General features: G+C 35.6%; 3 protein-coding genes and 1 long non-coding RNA gene across 4 annotated transcripts; 1 reads left to right on the top strand and 3 right to left on the bottom strand.

Moving 5' to 3' along the window:
* The first annotated feature begins 1,155 nt into the window (after nucleotides 1-1,155).
* LOC120625033 lies at nucleotides 1,156-3,613 on the top strand. The gene is made up of 2 exons (XM_039891943.1): nucleotides 1,156-1,610; nucleotides 2,676-3,613. The coding sequence occupies exons 1-2, from the start codon at nucleotides 1,436-1,438 to the stop codon at nucleotides 3,467-3,469; spliced, it is 969 nt and encodes a 322-aa protein (XP_039747877.1). The 5' UTR covers nucleotides 1,156-1,435; the 3' UTR covers nucleotides 3,470-3,613.
* LOC120625032 (protein ANTAGONIST OF LIKE HETEROCHROMATIN PROTEIN 1-like) lies at nucleotides 1,612-4,078 on the bottom strand. The gene is made up of 2 exons (XM_039891942.1): nucleotides 3,610-4,078; nucleotides 1,612-2,548 (listed from the first exon to the last, which is right to left on the bottom strand). The coding sequence occupies exons 1-2, from the start codon at nucleotides 3,915-3,917 to the stop codon at nucleotides 1,645-1,647; spliced, it is 1,212 nt and encodes a 403-aa protein (XP_039747876.1). The 5' UTR covers nucleotides 3,918-4,078; the 3' UTR covers nucleotides 1,612-1,644.
* Nucleotides 4,076-8,464, bottom strand: LOC120625034 (dihydrofolate reductase). Its single transcript, XM_039891944.1, has 4 exons — nucleotides 8,187-8,464; nucleotides 6,943-7,114; nucleotides 6,220-6,330; nucleotides 4,076-5,678 (listed from the first exon to the last, which is right to left on the bottom strand). Exons 1-4 carry the CDS (start codon nucleotides 8,270-8,272, stop codon nucleotides 5,490-5,492), a joined length of 558 nt encoding a protein of 185 aa, XP_039747878.1. The 5' UTR covers nucleotides 8,273-8,464; the 3' UTR covers nucleotides 4,076-5,489.
* Nucleotides 8,465-12,949: 4,485 nt separating this feature from the next.
* Nucleotides 12,950-14,452, bottom strand: LOC120625385. The gene is made up of 3 exons (XR_005658799.1): nucleotides 14,401-14,452; nucleotides 13,708-13,940; nucleotides 12,950-13,003 (listed from the first exon to the last, which is right to left on the bottom strand). It is a non-coding gene; the product is annotated as an uncharacterized LOC120625385 (long non-coding RNA).
* Between the last annotated feature and the right edge of the window lie 1,029 nt (nucleotides 14,453-15,481).

Here is a 15,481-nt window from a genome sequence, read left to right as displayed (position 1 = left end):
GTGGTTTCGAGGACGTTTTAGATTTTATTTAGTTTTAAATAGTTTATTTTAGGTTATATTTATAAAAGAATTATTTTAAAGAATTTAATTAGGTATTTGATATGTTATAAATAACTATCAATATGTTCATGTTATATACCTGAACTATTACATACCTTAAACTAAAATGAGTTCATGATAAAAGGTGAAAGTAACGCAGTTCTGTATTTTCGAAATATTTTAACCGAATATCTATTTTATTTAGTACAACTTTCATTTCATGATACGGAATTGCGAGATCACGCGTTTGACATGTTTTTACCAGGAGCAAACGAAAGTCGTTGAAAAGTAATAAATAGTAATACAACAATTTATAAATATAACTTATTTATTCAGCTTAAAATATACTATAAAAGTCATTAACATCGATAGTTACATTGAAAGCCACTGACCTCTATTATTAACAAAGTGGACTTTCAAAACAACCGCTTGTCAAATACCATATTCTTATTTTATTTCATTATTAGGACACTCTTATTACAGCGCAAAAGACACTCTTATTACAGTGTTCAGAGGTCAGTGCATTGGAAGCGCATGTTTCGTAAAAATACAGAAATTTACTTGAAATAAGTCGCTTACGGAGCCTATTATACCGTGGCGTGCACTTTATATGTGCACGAAAGCACTTAAAAATGAACATACAAAAATTTTAAGCACCTTGCACCTCTTTATGCATACCCTGGTCAAAAACCCTGTGCACGCCACTGCTATTATAAGGCATGCAGAAAATGCCAAATAGTACAGATACAAAAAAATATAATATCATATAAATGCAGAAAAAGAACGATATATCTGTTAGCCAGGTCAAGACAATCAAAATAGCCTTTTTTTACGTCTAATTCCAGCTGTTTGTGACACCGACGAAGCGGTGATATCCCAGTTCGAATCCTAGCGCACCTTTAACTTTTACATAACTAAGTTATGTGTGTTTTAAACAATTAAAATGTCACTAGCTTCAACGGTGAAGCAAAACATCGTGAGGAAACCTGCATACCAATGAGTTCTCCATAATGTTCTCAAATGTGTGGGAAGTCCACCAATCCGCACTGGGCCACTGGCTACGGCCTTAAACCCCTACTCATTGTAAGAAGAGACCCTTAGGCCTCTTTTCCATTACACGGTTTCTCGCCGTGAAAATCTACGGTTAATTCGCCGCGTGTAGGCACGGTCGTCAGTGTGGTATGGATCACTATATGAGCTTGTCGACATGCACGGTGGCGCCAAGGCACGGCGCCGCGGCCGCGTGCGCCGTGACTGCCCCTCGGCGCGCCGCGTCTACGCACGGCGTGATTTTCACCAGTGTTGTATGGCAGTCTATCGGGGTGTGTCGACGGTGCCGGACGTACGCACGGATTCGTGACCGCTTATATACGCTGTTTCGCGATTTTATTATAAAATGAACATAAATCAAGAATTATTAATTACGTTGATTCAAGAAAGGCCTGTAATATGGGATAAGACCATCGACGATTATAAAAATAAGCGGCTTAAATATGATTCCTGGAAAGAAATATTTATTCATTTCCAGCCCACATTTGAAGATTTAAGTGGTGATGAGAAAAACAAGTTTGGTAAGTTACAGATATTTAATTATTAACTTTTTACTTATGCATAGTTGTTTTGATAGGAGAGGCGACCTTCGTTAGATACAAAATATTGTGCAAATCTGTTGCGAACTTCATTAGCCGCCAAACTTCCGCGAACTGCATTCGTGATAGGTAACTGGATTAGTTCCGATTCTGAATCAAGGGTGGACTCATTTTCACTCGCATTGTGAAACTGAAAGTTTTCCTGCTTATGTATAAAATTTTGCAAAACACAACATGTTTTCACAATATCAACTGCCAAATCGATGGACACATTCATTGGCCGGTGAAAAATTCGCCATTTATTGGATAAAATGCCAAACGCACATTCAACAAATCTTCGCGCTCTTGTGAGTCTGTAGTTAAATGTACGTTTTAATTGATCAAGCTGATGACCACCAAATGGACGAAGCAAGTGATAATGCAAAGCAAAGGCTTCGTCCGCAACGAACACATATGGCAAATCGTAGTCAATTCCAGGCAAACGTGTTGCATCGGGTAGATTTAATCCGTTGTTTGTTAAATTTTTCCAAAATGGGGTCTCTTTAAACACACTGGAATCACACTCCTTTCCGTAGGCGCCAACGTCAACAAATATAAAGTTGTAATCGCTATCTACTACTGCCATCAAAACTATAGAAAAAAAATGTTTGTAATTTAAAAACATCGAGCCACTATCAATTGGCTTAATAAGTCTGATGTGTTTTCCATCGACCGCTCCTAAGCACAGCGGGAAGTTGGAAGATTCTTGAAATTTGCTTGCAATGTGTAGCCAGTCTTCTTTAGATGGCATTTTCATATATTCTTTATACAGTTCTAACCAAATGTAGTGGCATACTTCACGTACGATGCAACTTATGGTTTTTATTCCAATTCTATAGCTGTAGTATAGGTCAGTAAAGGTATCTCCTGTTGCTAGATACCTGAAATATAAAACAAAACGGTTCAGGTTCAAATACTAAAACCCCATTTTAGGTCGGGGTCGATTCAGTTTAGGTCGGGGGTTTTCATAAATTTTGAATTTAATAATTATTATTTATTTATTTTCAGGGCAAATGGTGATGAAGAAGTGGACCAATATGAAAGATAGCTGGATAAAATATGACAAAAAAATTAATGAATGTAAGTCTGGTTCTTCAGCAAAAAAAATAAGAAAATATATGTTCTATGATGAAATGATGTTCCTAAAAAAAAATGTTGAGCATCGCAAGACCGATTCTAACATGACTGAACATGTTCATGATTCTAGCCTCAGTAATGAAAATTTTGATAGTGCAGTCCCGAATCAATCAAGCTCGGGATACACTGAACGGAGTGAGACGCAAAGGGCTAAAAAAAAAAGAAAAAATGAACTAAGTGAAGTTGACATTAGGTTTATGAAGTTTATGGATTCAGCAGAACGAGATGAGAAAAAGAAAAGCCGTAGTATGAACTTTTTTATGGGAATCGCTGATACAGTTGACAAGTTCAGTGATGAAAATATGATAGACTTTCAGTTTCAAGTAATTTCAATAATTAAAAATATTCAACAAAGACAGTGTACTCAGTATATACCTACATCAAGAAACCAATGGGATCAAGGCCATCAAGGATATTTAAGTGGTACAGCATCCTCAAATGCGCAATCGTCAACATATGGATATTCTACAGCTGCTAGATCGAGCTATGGAATAAGTCGTCCACAGACGTCTTCTCATGATTTTGGACACGGTTCTGGTTTAGAGCCAATCCACTACCGACCCGAATCACAATTATCTGTACATAGTGTAAATGCGGAAAGTATCTCGGCAGATTCTCAAGTTTCTATTGAAGACGAATTCGATTTTAGTACCGCACTTGAGTAGCATTTTCAGCGTAGTGTATTTTTTGATTTACTTGTTCTTAAATTAATAATTATTAAAATTCAATTACATGTAATAATTTTGTTTGTGTGCAATAAACAATTTTAAACTAAAATATGTCATTTAATTTTGTACCTACTTACCTCAGAGTTACAGCCAATCTTTCTGCGGGCGATATACTCTCTCGCATAAAAGTATCTTGATGTTTTAGTTCCTGGGATAATTTTTGGAGCAAGTTGTCGAATGTAGTTTTCTGCATTCTAAAATAATTGTAAAACTTGTCTTCATCTTCTCTCAATTGATTCTTGACAAGTGTATGAAACGCGCCATATTCCTCCCTTTTTTCTAAAATCGGATGTATCCAAAACCTTACTTCCCTTTTTTTTTCTATTTTCTTTTTCCTATATATGTAATAAGCAACTATAATCTTTTTTTTCGTAAGAAAATTCATGACGCAGCACGTCCTACACAGCCCGAGTAAAAAGCGCTACTAGCCAGTACTTACCAATGTCTCGCGCGGTGATTTTGCCGTATCATGTACAAGCTAGCACGTTTTTTCAACCGTACGGCTTACACACCGTACGTTTGAACAACCGTGTAATGGAAAAGATGCCTTAGTAGGCCAATGGGTCGATATGATGACACCGACATATGAAATGCTTTTGAAAATATATCGTATTAGACACATTTTCGATACCGATAAATAAATGTTTGAACAAACAAGCTCCATACATATCAATTCTCTATATAAATATATTTCATCACAAAATCTGAGAAAAAAAAAACAACCTGTACATGTATAGTGAAGGAAATTGAACGTAAGTACTTCGTTTCTACCTATACCGAGCTACATAAATTATGGAACGTCAACAAAAGGTTTTTACATTTATCGTCGTCGGCCTACCCTCATTCTAAATAGTAATGTGAATAAGTAACGATTTTGTAGCATTCGTTGTGAATGTTAATATTTCACTAATGTTTGTTCCTACTATTTTCGTATAGGATTTTCTTTTATGCCTTTGGTTGCCTGAAAGAGATCGCTATTTAGCGCTAAGGCCGCCAAATTGTACGTTCTACCTTATTGTGCTGTTGTATTTGTATCTTTGTAAATTTTCTCTGTGGTGTACAATAAAAGTGTATTCATTCATTCATTCAATGTTAATTCACTTATCTATTTAGATTAATCAATAAAGAATTTGTCAACGGCTGGGTGTACGGAAAAAAAATCTTTTGAGTTTATGCTTACACCTTTAAATTAAGGCCTATATGTATATTATGTGTGAAGAGTTAATAAATAAAATAAAAATGGTCGTAAGCAGATTTTGTATATACATATATAGTTTTATCATTAATATAAATGAATAAGGGGGCTCTATATATCGCTTTTCTACATACATTCAATCCAATCCAACATATTTAGATCTCCCATTCCACGCAGTCTTTCGGCGCTAAATGCACTGCTGACAGAGTCACCTCACTGTGACATATTTGCGGATCCTTGGAACACTGTTGTTAACCATTGCCTACAGTACTGTGAGAAATGTAATTGCACCATGTTTTTCACTTAACTTGATCGTGTAAAAACATAGCATAGTTACTAGGTATAACTATTCTAAAGTTATTTTAATGATCATGTTATATTTATGTTTTTCGTTTTATTTTTCTTCTTCTTCTACTACTATGTTAATGAACTATACTACTGTGTAAAGAAACTATGTTAATAACATTCAAACTCATAGAGCCTAGAGGAGTGTTTTTTTTCAACTATATACTATAACGTATAATTTTTAATAAACGCTGAAAATAGTAACTAATGCCCCCTCCTCAATATATCCACCTGCCTCCCTAGGTATTCAGCCACCACTTAGAACTGTGGTTTGTCTTTATGTGGAAAGAATGCGTTGTAGTGTGTATGAATGTAAATAAGCGATAAAAATTGTTACGAAATTCTATCTCAAGGTGGTGGAAATTCGAGGGGGTAGTTTATCGAAAATTCATCCCAGAGGGATTGAAACCTTGCACTCTATAATCGCCTATAGACTCTGAAATAGTAGCTAATATCTCCTTCCATCTGAATTTCGCCAGGTATCTCCTCTTCGTCCACCAGATGGAATTGCTGTTTGTCGATGTTAGGGAAGAATGTATCGCAGTCGAAAGACTTCTGTATTTCCGTTAGGTATATTTTACCGCAGTTTGGATGTTCCATTGCTGCCTGTAATATAAAATTTTCACTCTTTACGTCCCACATCAAGTCATTTTCATTTCAGTCAGATATTTTTCTTTCCGGGAAAATGGGCACCACGCGAGCGGGGCGGCTGAGGCGTTAGGCAAGGCCCACCTGACCACAGCCCAGCTTGGTGGAGCAGGTTGGTGGATAAGCTCTTTTGGTACTACTGGCTATGGCAAGCCTCCCCCATAATAAATAATCCTTTAATAAATACAATACCCAGGCCAAGGGCCAACTCCTAGTATAATAAAAAAGCATCATTAGCTATTATCTATTTCCCTCCTACTGCTGGCCACTAGCCTCGTTTGCCAAAGAAAAAGGGGGTTTAAATATAATGCAGGTTAGCAGGCTAGAAATAATGATAACTATTAAGACAGCATGAGCTATCTTTACAGCCTGCGAGTCTCTCGCAACACTGAACTTGACATCAAAAGTACACCTGTATTTATATTAAAGTACCCAATGAAATAAAATTTATTTTTTACTTACCTTATATTATTATATAATACACTATTTTTTTAATTACCTTATAAATAGAAGAGCCACCTATTACCCAAGTGGATTCAATATCATCTCGACTTTCAATGTAGCTTATGGCTTCATCGAGACCTGGAACCACTATAACACCTTCTGGGACCTGGAAAATATGAGATGAGTATTCTAAGTAGGTATTAAACCCCACGCCTGTAGGTATACTTAACTGTATTTAAAAAGAACAGACTAACTTGGGAATTTCATTTCAAGTTTTTCCAGGACTTTAAGTAGCTTTGCTACTTTCTGTCCTTGTATTTTAGTTTTTTGTTGGTTAGGATGTTAATGAAAATCTTTCTCGTAAAAGTTTGAGTGCTCCAGTAAACCACCCTTCCGAATTTGATGTTATTACAAGTTATAAAGTAACCTATGTTTTTTTAAACAAACTCTTTACAAAGAATCAAGTTAAGGTTGTTTAGTAAGGGGGTGATTGAACGATAAATAAATAAACATATTTTCGCATTTATAATATTTCTAGCAGCTGCAGACTTTCTCCGTCCACTGTTATTACTGTTATTTAAAAATCCTGTGGTGTGGTGGTTAGTAAATAACATAAAAAGTAGCCTATGTTACTCTCTGTCCGTCCGTAGATCAAAGTTATTGAATGCTTTGTAAGGCGGTAAAAGAAGGAAAAACAAACAAACACACTTTCGCATTTATAGTACTAAGAAATAATATTAGTTAGGTTATTCCATTTTAGCACATAGATATAACTCACCTTACCTTTAACAACATCAACTTGATGTGTTAATACAATGTTAAGTCTGTCGCTCAAAGGTCTATACTTCATGGGAATACAGTCCCAAGTCCTCCGTCCCATTATCACTGCGTTAGTCTTGTTTGTATCTTTCACTTTGGTTGTCATTGTAGCAAAGTACGCCATTTCTTTTCTAAAAAATAAATAAACAAAGAATCAATTAGAATTTATTGACTTTAAGTAGGCCCAGAATAAGCTTGTTTGAAATTTCCATTGTGTTGTAAGGACTCAACCGTCAATTCTAATGGCTAAATATATTCTTATGTGAATTGACCTGAAATGCTTTGATTCTCTCTTTGCTGCTACAATGTGGCTTTAACAATTAATGTCACATGCCAGTGATAGTATTCAAGATCCAACTATAAGCTGTTGCTGAAAATTTATTTGCCTAGAAGCTCAATGCTATTTATCTCAGCTTGGAAATCCAACCTAGGCGTCTTTTTTGTCATCAAACTGCTTGTTGATTGAATACTACATCAGTAATCTTCATCATATTGTTATAAAACGTTTGAAAGTTAATTCAAAGGTTGCCTGGCAGAGATGGCTATTAAGTGATAAGGCCACCGTTCGTATTCTACTTGTTTCTTCATGTTGCTGTGTTACATGTTAATGTTATGGTATACAAATAAAGAGTTAAATAATTATCAGCCAACTACAGATTAAGGATCTACTCTCAGAAAGAGAAAGTCCTAATCTGCCATGCACAATGGCCAAGTATGGATTGGTAGACTCCACAAGCCTTTGGGAACATTATGGGAAACACTCGGGCATGCAGGTTGCCTCACAATGTTTCTATTGAATATATTGTTTTAAATTAAAACACTTTCAACTCTAAAAAATTAGATGAGAAAGGGATTGAACTAGGTACCCTAAATGAGGAGGCTGTGTGATGATTGCCTAGTGGTAAGTGCTTACCACTAGGCAATCATCAATTTTTATTTTTATTAATCTTGTTTTAAAATGTGAAAGTTAGGCAATACTTTTGAATGGAGATACTTATCTTTTAACCTGAATAAAACACATGCTAATTTATTCGGGAAAAGAAGTTCGTGCAGGAATAACGTACAATTTACTGTGAACCGATCTGGCGTAATGTACAGCGGGGACAAAGTGATTGGAGACTTACATATCTATACCAGCGAGATCAAACATCGTCACATTTTTTATTTCTAAACACTGTGCAGAAATTAATATCTAGAACTTACTTGAGCTTCCATGGAAGTGTACCATTGGCTCCTATCCCCATGTTTTCGCATGCTGCCGCTATCAGATTCAGTTTAACCTTTGACATCGTTTTAAGGGTAGTTAAATCAGAAGCAAGAAACGGTACCGGTGTACAAATGTATCACTATCTTGCGAATTAAAGTAGTTGATTTTACACATTCAACGCTATTTAATGAACTGAAAAATATATATGGACGAAATCACAAATTAAACAATAGTCAACGTTGTAAATTTCAAAAATTGAAAATGTTATTTTGACACTTGACGAGTCCACAGAATAAATAAAAGAAGAGATAACTATGTCAAGGTTCAAAGATAAATGGCTAAACTCAGAAGTTTTTGTATCCTCGTTGGCTTAACCTACATCCTTTATTTTTTTTGCTTGCTTCACTTTACAGAATACTTTATTATTTACTGCACTGGATCTGGATTCTGGTTACTGGGTTAATTTTCTGATAGAATCTTGTATATAATAGGTATGATGACAGTAACAAAGAATTGCTAAAATATTTTATTTATTTGATGATATATTCATGTGTTATGAAAAACGTACTTTATTTATATACGAATAAATAAGAATTCCAAAACTAGCGATCCGCTATGACAGGTGAAACGCCGAATTCAAAATTATGACGTCAAGTCTGTATAAACATAATTTTGTACCAAACTATCAGTTGCTAAGTTTTTCGTCATCATCAATACGAAAATCAATCAATCTTAAGCTACCTACGAAACAAGGACTTACTAAAGCTTTAATTTGCCTATAACGTTTCGAGTGCAGCAATAACACCAGGCGAGCGTTTTTCTGGGAAATATTAAAAAAAAATTTAATTTGCAATTAATAACAATAAAACCGTTGATTTGCAAAAATAAGGTGTTTTACGGGTAGAGTGGATACATACGAGGATCATAGGGCAGCTCTTAAAATTTGTTTGCAATTATTACATTTATACACGAATGTTGTTTCAGTTTTATTATTTGTCTCCCAAAGAAATACTTCAAATTCTAACAAAATATGGTCATTGACCGTGATTCCGATCCACGTCATTGTGCCATCCTCTGTAAACTCCCAGTTTCAATGCCACCATGTTTCGAACCTATAAGTCACGAAAAAAGTAATTTTGAAGAAAGTTAGGAAAAATATTATGAAAACTTTAATTTTTTGGGTCGGGATACCCAAAAACATAGGACCCCAACATCTATCAGTAGTTTTTTTTTATCGCAGCATCGTGTGGACTTATAAAGCAGACTTCTACTAACTTGCGCCTTTTAACTTAAATTAGTAAATCTGCTGTTCAGGACTAATCAATAATTTTAAGTTCTCTCACAATATTTTAAGTAGCTATAACTTTTCAGTGTTGGTGACTCCTATTTTTAGACTACACTATTCATAAATCTTTTAACTATACTTCCCGTGTGAGCATTTTCCTTTCTTTCTATGTAAATTCTATCTGTGAAAACTTGTAATTGGCTATACTTGATTACTTTACTTCATTTTTTTTTTCTGTTATTATCTGTAAGTTTTCCTGTACAATAAAATAAATAAATAAAAGTGCTGAAGATACATCAGCAGCCCATTAGCGGTCCATTATAACAGCGCACGATCTGGTGCCAGTTTTTTTTTTTTTATTCCACACTACCCTTGACTGATCTCACCTGAGGGGTGAGGCGAGTCTAAGATGGTAGTGGGCTAACCTATTAGGGAGTATGGCAGTTATATTAAACCCATACTCCTAATCGGTTTCTACGCGGCATCGTACCGAACGATAAATCGCTTAGCGGCACGTCTTTGTCGGCAGGGTGGTAACTAGCGAAGCCACGTCCGAATCCGCCCAACAATTTCTGAATTTTCTCCAGTTTAGTCATCAGACTATTCAGAAATTGTAAATTCCCAAAGTGCCGGGAACCTGGGACCTGGAACTTCCGAATTAAAACCACCACGCTGGCCAAGTGCGGACTGTCTGACTTCACATTTATATTAGTTTATGTAAAATCTCCTTTACCCCCTGTTTTATTAAATCGGTTAAAAAAAAGATGGCCGGCCCTGCTGGACATTAAGACGAAATTTATGATGCGAGGGGGACCTTTTTACGGCCCAGCAGTGGCACGCTTAATAAACTATTTTATCTTCTTTCGGAGATTAAATTATTTTATTGGTTTCGTACTAATTGTAAATAGTATTGAGTTCCTCTCTAAGCCGATCAATCCGCATTGGAGCAGCGCGAACGTTTGAACATTGGTTCGACTTCGAACTTCTTCCTTGAAGGCTATTCGTCTGTCTAGACCTCCCTAGTAATGATATACAACGAAATATAATATAAGATATTTCGTTGTATATCATTACTAGTTTACGCGGCAGATTAATTAATGCAGGTGAAACCGTGGGGAACAGCGTAATGTTAATCTTGTACTAATATATAAAGCTGAAGAGTTTTTTTGTTTGTTTACTTGAACCCGTTGATCTCAGGAAAAGTGTCCGATTTGAAAAAATATTTCTGTCTGGGATAGCCCATTTTTCGAGGAAGGCGTGATGATTGGTAGCCTATAGATACCAATCATCACGCTAAGACCACTTAGAGTATAGAGCCAATGTAGAATATTTGGAAATCGGCGGGTTTTTTGTTTGAGAGCTTCCGCTGCGTGCTCTGCGTAAACGGTTAAAGTTTAGGTAAGATCATGTATGAAAAATTTGTACCCCTTAAAAAGTTCTACAAAAAGTCCGCGATAGCATAATATGTCTATCTTTTAAGGTTGACTTATACCTGTTATTACCAATTGATTTTGTCGGCCTTTCTGAGTCAAAGGCTGTGGGTTCGATTCCCACAACTGGAAAATGTTTGTGTGATGAGCATGAATGTGTTTCAATGTCTGGGTGTTTATATTCTAAGTATTTATGTATATTATTCATAAAAATATTCATCAGTCATCTTAGTACCCATAACACAAGCTACGCTTACTTTGGGGCTAGGTGGCGATGTGTGTATTGTCGTAGTATATTTATTTTTATACATAGATACCGATAAGCTTCACCGATCGCGATCGCGCGGTGCAAGATTCCGTGCCTACTGATGACGGCAGATCAGGTGTCGCCAACCCTCCTCTTCCCGCGGGTTTCGTACGAGGCGACTAAGGGAATATAACGGAAAGCGGCGCCCTCTGTGCTACTTCCCGTTCTTTAGCAGGTTAATTATATCCCTTGGGCCTGGTCAGGGTATATAATCGGGGGATATAATTTTTGTCTCCTGCCTGTGCTAGCCCGGCTGAACGGAGCTTCATGAAACTTGGCAAGGATATCTCCTATTCAAGGATTATATAGGACATAGGCTATCTTTTGTCTCAAAAAATAAAAAATTATCTTCAAGGTGGTGAAAAAGTTTGTATGAAAGTCCTATATTTTGATGTTAGATACGCGAAAATCGGCTTGCAGGTTATCAGCTTTAAATAAAAAAAATCTAATTATATAAATTGTTTTGGAAAATATCTCCTTAACGGTGGTAATATAGGGGATGAAAGTTTAAGCTTATTTTTTTCGGACAATAGCTAGTCAGTAATAAATAGGTGGTGAACGAAAGGGAAGCCGGAAGGGCATTCAGCAGGGCTAGCATGGGCGGGGGACACTTCTCCACGGGGAAAGGATATAACGTTTATCCCCTCACGCATTTATATCCACCCCCCGAGCATGGGCACACGGGTGGACAATATATCCACGGTGGATATAATAGGGGAAAGACGAACCCCCGGTAAATGTCACAAATTAATTATTCTAATCTGTGCTCATGGTTTTGACAAATAAATTTTTCGTTTTCTGTTTTGTTTTAGTTGTCTAAGTTTTTTATTGTTTTTTTTATCTATAAATGTTCCTCGTCTGCGGCTGTTTGTTTATATTATTTATTCTGGATTTTTCAAAGTGGTATAAAACCTACCTTTCGAGAAAATAAAATGAGTGCTAAAAAGTAAGTCTTCTATTATAAAATGTTTGAAAAAGTGACTACCTATTGATTTAGAAGCGTACCTAATGAATGAATGTTTTACAGTGAAAGTAAACAGAGACGTTAATCATCAAGATCCAATCCTGTTTACATATCAAATTATTGATCTTGTACTATTTTATTTAAAGTTGTGCTTGCCTTTTTCTATGGCCCATTAGTTGACAAATTTGTGTTTATTCAGATCAAGAAGTAATAAAATACAATTGCAAATGTTGGTAGATTTCATGCCAACCCACAACCACCTTGCCACTGGGGAATTCACAGGAACTCTTAGGAGCCAAAAGGGCAGACTCCCAGTGGCAAATCTTAGTCATTACTGAAGGAGCATGGGCCAGACGGGACGGTCAATCAGTGGAAACACTTAAGTCAATTTTGCGGTAAAGTAAGCAAGTGCAAAAAATTTTAATTATTTATTAGTGTTGTTGGCATCAAACAAGTCTTGCATAATTTTTCTTTTATTTGCAGACGTGGCAGGACATTAAAAAAGCTGCAACAGCACGGGGACGCAGCACCACAGGCAACATATACATAGTATACATGTTGCTGTAAAGTCAACCAAGTGAAGAATTTATTTATTTTCCAGAGTAGGTATAGATGGAAGAATGCAGGATGCTCATTTATCACACAAAAATAAATTAAAAAGGATGAAAAGGTTAATTTAGAAATTTTATTAATTAAAATATGTATTTATAAATCTTTCTCTTTTTTGTCGAGCAACTGTTAACAATCTTGTTTGATGCATATTTGATGTCTGATGTTGTTCTTCGCTCGTATTTACAAAATTTACTGTCATTTGCTCCATTAGAGTTCTGAAATATACAAATTATATTATGCTCAATACTGTTGACCCAAATTAGTAGGGCAAATTGTATGTGAAAATGCAGGATCAATGATTAATTAAATTATTAATTATTATTAATTTAAACATGTAAATTAATTCCTACTTGTTTTGCTTTTTCAGATTTTCTCCAAGATTTTAATAAAATGTTTAATAGAAATATATGCACAATCCTACACTGTAATTTGGACGTGATGATTAACCCATGCCATGTTAAATAATTTATCAGACATTTTTTTTTGTATTTTCTTATATTTCATTACTAAATACAGTATCTACTGCCAAGGTTTTGTACTAATTCCTTAAATAAACAATTTTATTATAATGAGACATTGTTTTTTGTATATTCATATAAATAATTTACCAGACTAGTTGTATACAACATATGCAGCAGAATCCTAGGCATGTAATTTCTAGGTAATTATGAGGAGTATAATATAATGATATAGGTGTGTAACTTTTTTTGATTTGCATTGTTTCCCTTTTATACTAGTAAATGGCAACAATAAGTAAACTTTGCATATTTTATTTAAAACATACATTAGATGTAGTACTGTCCGATTCTACTTTAATACAGCTGTATCTTTTCATATTTTACTTTAGAGTTAATAAATATGAATTGGTCATGGACACACACCACAAACTGTAAAACATATTTTAAAATTATTAACTTACTTGATTGTTTAAGTTTTTGAAAACTCTAGATCTAAATAATTTGTCTTTACCAGTTGAACATCTATCGTGGATCTCCCTTTCCTATTTTTGTATTGCACCCCATTTGGGAATGGTAAGGGAGGGTGCAGTCAATGGCTCCAAGAATATCAGGCAAACCATGCTTCACTTCTAGCTTCTAGCCACAATTTGCCTGGCAGTCTGTTCCCAGGAATAATATGTACTTTGGCATTAGTCTAAAATGAAATGAAAAATAATTAAAGTACCTAGCATTGAATATCTTTGCTATGTACTTATACTGAAGTACTAAGTACTGACTAATAATTTTATTATTAAAGTAAGTATATGTATATTTGATGAGGGGATGTCTGCCATTGGAAGACGGGTGATCAGTCCTATGTAAGGACCATTCCACCCTATTCCCCATGTTTGAGACACAGGTTTTACTGGTGTCCTGGCAGGGTCCTGAAACCTACCAGTCTCTGTGGTGAACCTAACAATATCCCCTAAGTTGAGGTTTGCTAGGTCTTCTTCACTTATTCTATCCTTACCTTGTAGTTCCCATCTTACCAACACGTACAAGAGGCACTCAGCTATAAAGTGAAAACTAGTTATCACATCACTGCACTCTGAACAGGATGGGATTTATATTTACTAATGAGAATTATTAGGAAGTAAGTACCTATATATACTCACATACTGACAATAGCTCCAGTAATTTGCTGACTGTTGTTTGAGCAACAGCCATGGTCTTGACCTGTCCCCGCTGATAACTACCGTCCGCTAATAATAGCCTTAAAGATGTGAGAACCTAGACAAAAAGTGATTAGCCATGCTTTTTTAAACCTACGTTCATATATAGATGATGTCTTTGCACAAGGTGATTTTAGGTACTTAATAACAACTTACTTTTATGTGCACTGGGTAGTCCATCGACAGCATTTAGTGGTTAGTGCCTCTTTAAGGTCCTCGCACGAGTACAGCACACAATTTTTACCCATCCGAAACAAATATTGGAACTCGGCATCGGGAAATTCGAACGGATTACTGGCGTCACGTATAGATCGCCGGTGTAATTTTCGTTCAGATTTCTCCATTTCACTTGAATAATAAGAGCCCCAGAAAGCACGAGACATGTTTTTTTCGACTTTAATTCGTTAACAGAATTTTAAACCCACGTCTAAGGACGGGGATAAAATTGTCTCTTTCAAATGTCAAAAAAGGATAGTCTTTCCCCTTTCATTCTTTCCCATGCTATGGGCGGGGGATATATATCCACGAGAAATGTCAAACGGGGATAAATTTATCCTCTCCCCTGTTGCCGTGCTCTGGCAAGGGGAAAAGATAATTATATCCCTTGATAGAGGATATAATCGGGGGAAATAATTTATATCTCCTGCCCGTGCTAGCCCTGCAGGAGAATATAATGAAGAACTGTTGATTAATGATAAAGTAATTCTATAATTTGGATGCTCGTCACAGAATAGATTATACTGGCTCTTGCTCGTAGGGATCCTTGTATCCGATGAAAAACGGATCACTATTCTTAAGCACTATGTGTGTCTCTCTGTACGTCTGTAAAGGCATATTTTTTCTAATTATTGATTAATTATTACTTAGCTACGATTTCTATCACCATCTCAGTCCTACTTTGATCTTAGAGAAATTAATACTCAATTAATAATCGCTTTTGTAATCCTTAGTATAATAATAGTATATTTATATATGAGTTTAGTTACGTTTTCTATAACCTTTGAACTTATTGAGAGACATCTCA

This window comes from Pararge aegeria, chromosome 7 (assembly GCF_905163445.1).
Source record: "Pararge aegeria chromosome 7, ilParAegt1.1, whole genome shotgun sequence".
Classification (NCBI taxonomy): Eukaryota; Metazoa; Arthropoda; class Insecta; order Lepidoptera; family Nymphalidae; genus Pararge; species Pararge aegeria.
This window is presented reverse-complemented; position numbering and strand designations above follow the sequence as displayed.

What these genes read in the sequence shown, in the direction of transcription:
- LOC120625033 (XM_039891943.1), top strand. Translation starts at nt 1,436, where the DNA reads ATGAACATAAATCAAGAATTATTAATTACGTTGATTCAAGAAAGGCCT. An exon ending in TGATGAGAAAAACAAGTTTG is followed by an intron (nt 1,611 to 2,675) that starts GTAAGTTACAGA and finishes ATTTATTTTCAG; the next exon opens with GGCAAATGGTGATGAAGAAG.
- LOC120625032 (XM_039891942.1), bottom strand. Translation starts at nt 3,917, where the DNA reads ATGAATTTTCTTACGAAAAAAAAGATTATAGTTGCTTATTACATATAT. An exon ending in AGATTGGCTGTAACTCTGAG is followed by an intron (nt 2,549 to 3,609) that starts GTAAGTAGGTAC and finishes TTTATATTTCAG; the next exon opens with GTATCTAGCAACAGGAGATA.
- LOC120625034 (XM_039891944.1), bottom strand. Translation starts at nt 8,272, where the DNA reads ATGTCAAAGGTTAAACTGAATCTGATAGCGGCAGCATGCGAAAACATG. An exon ending in ACACTTCCATGGAAGCTCAA is followed by an intron (nt 7,115 to 8,186) that starts GTAAGTTCTAGA and finishes TTTATTTTTTAG; the next exon opens with AAAAGAAATGGCGTACTTTG. An exon ending in GTGGCTCTTCTATTTATAAG is followed by an intron (nt 5,679 to 6,219) that starts GTAATTAAAAAA and finishes TTTATATTACAG; the next exon opens with GCAGCAATGGAACATCCAAA.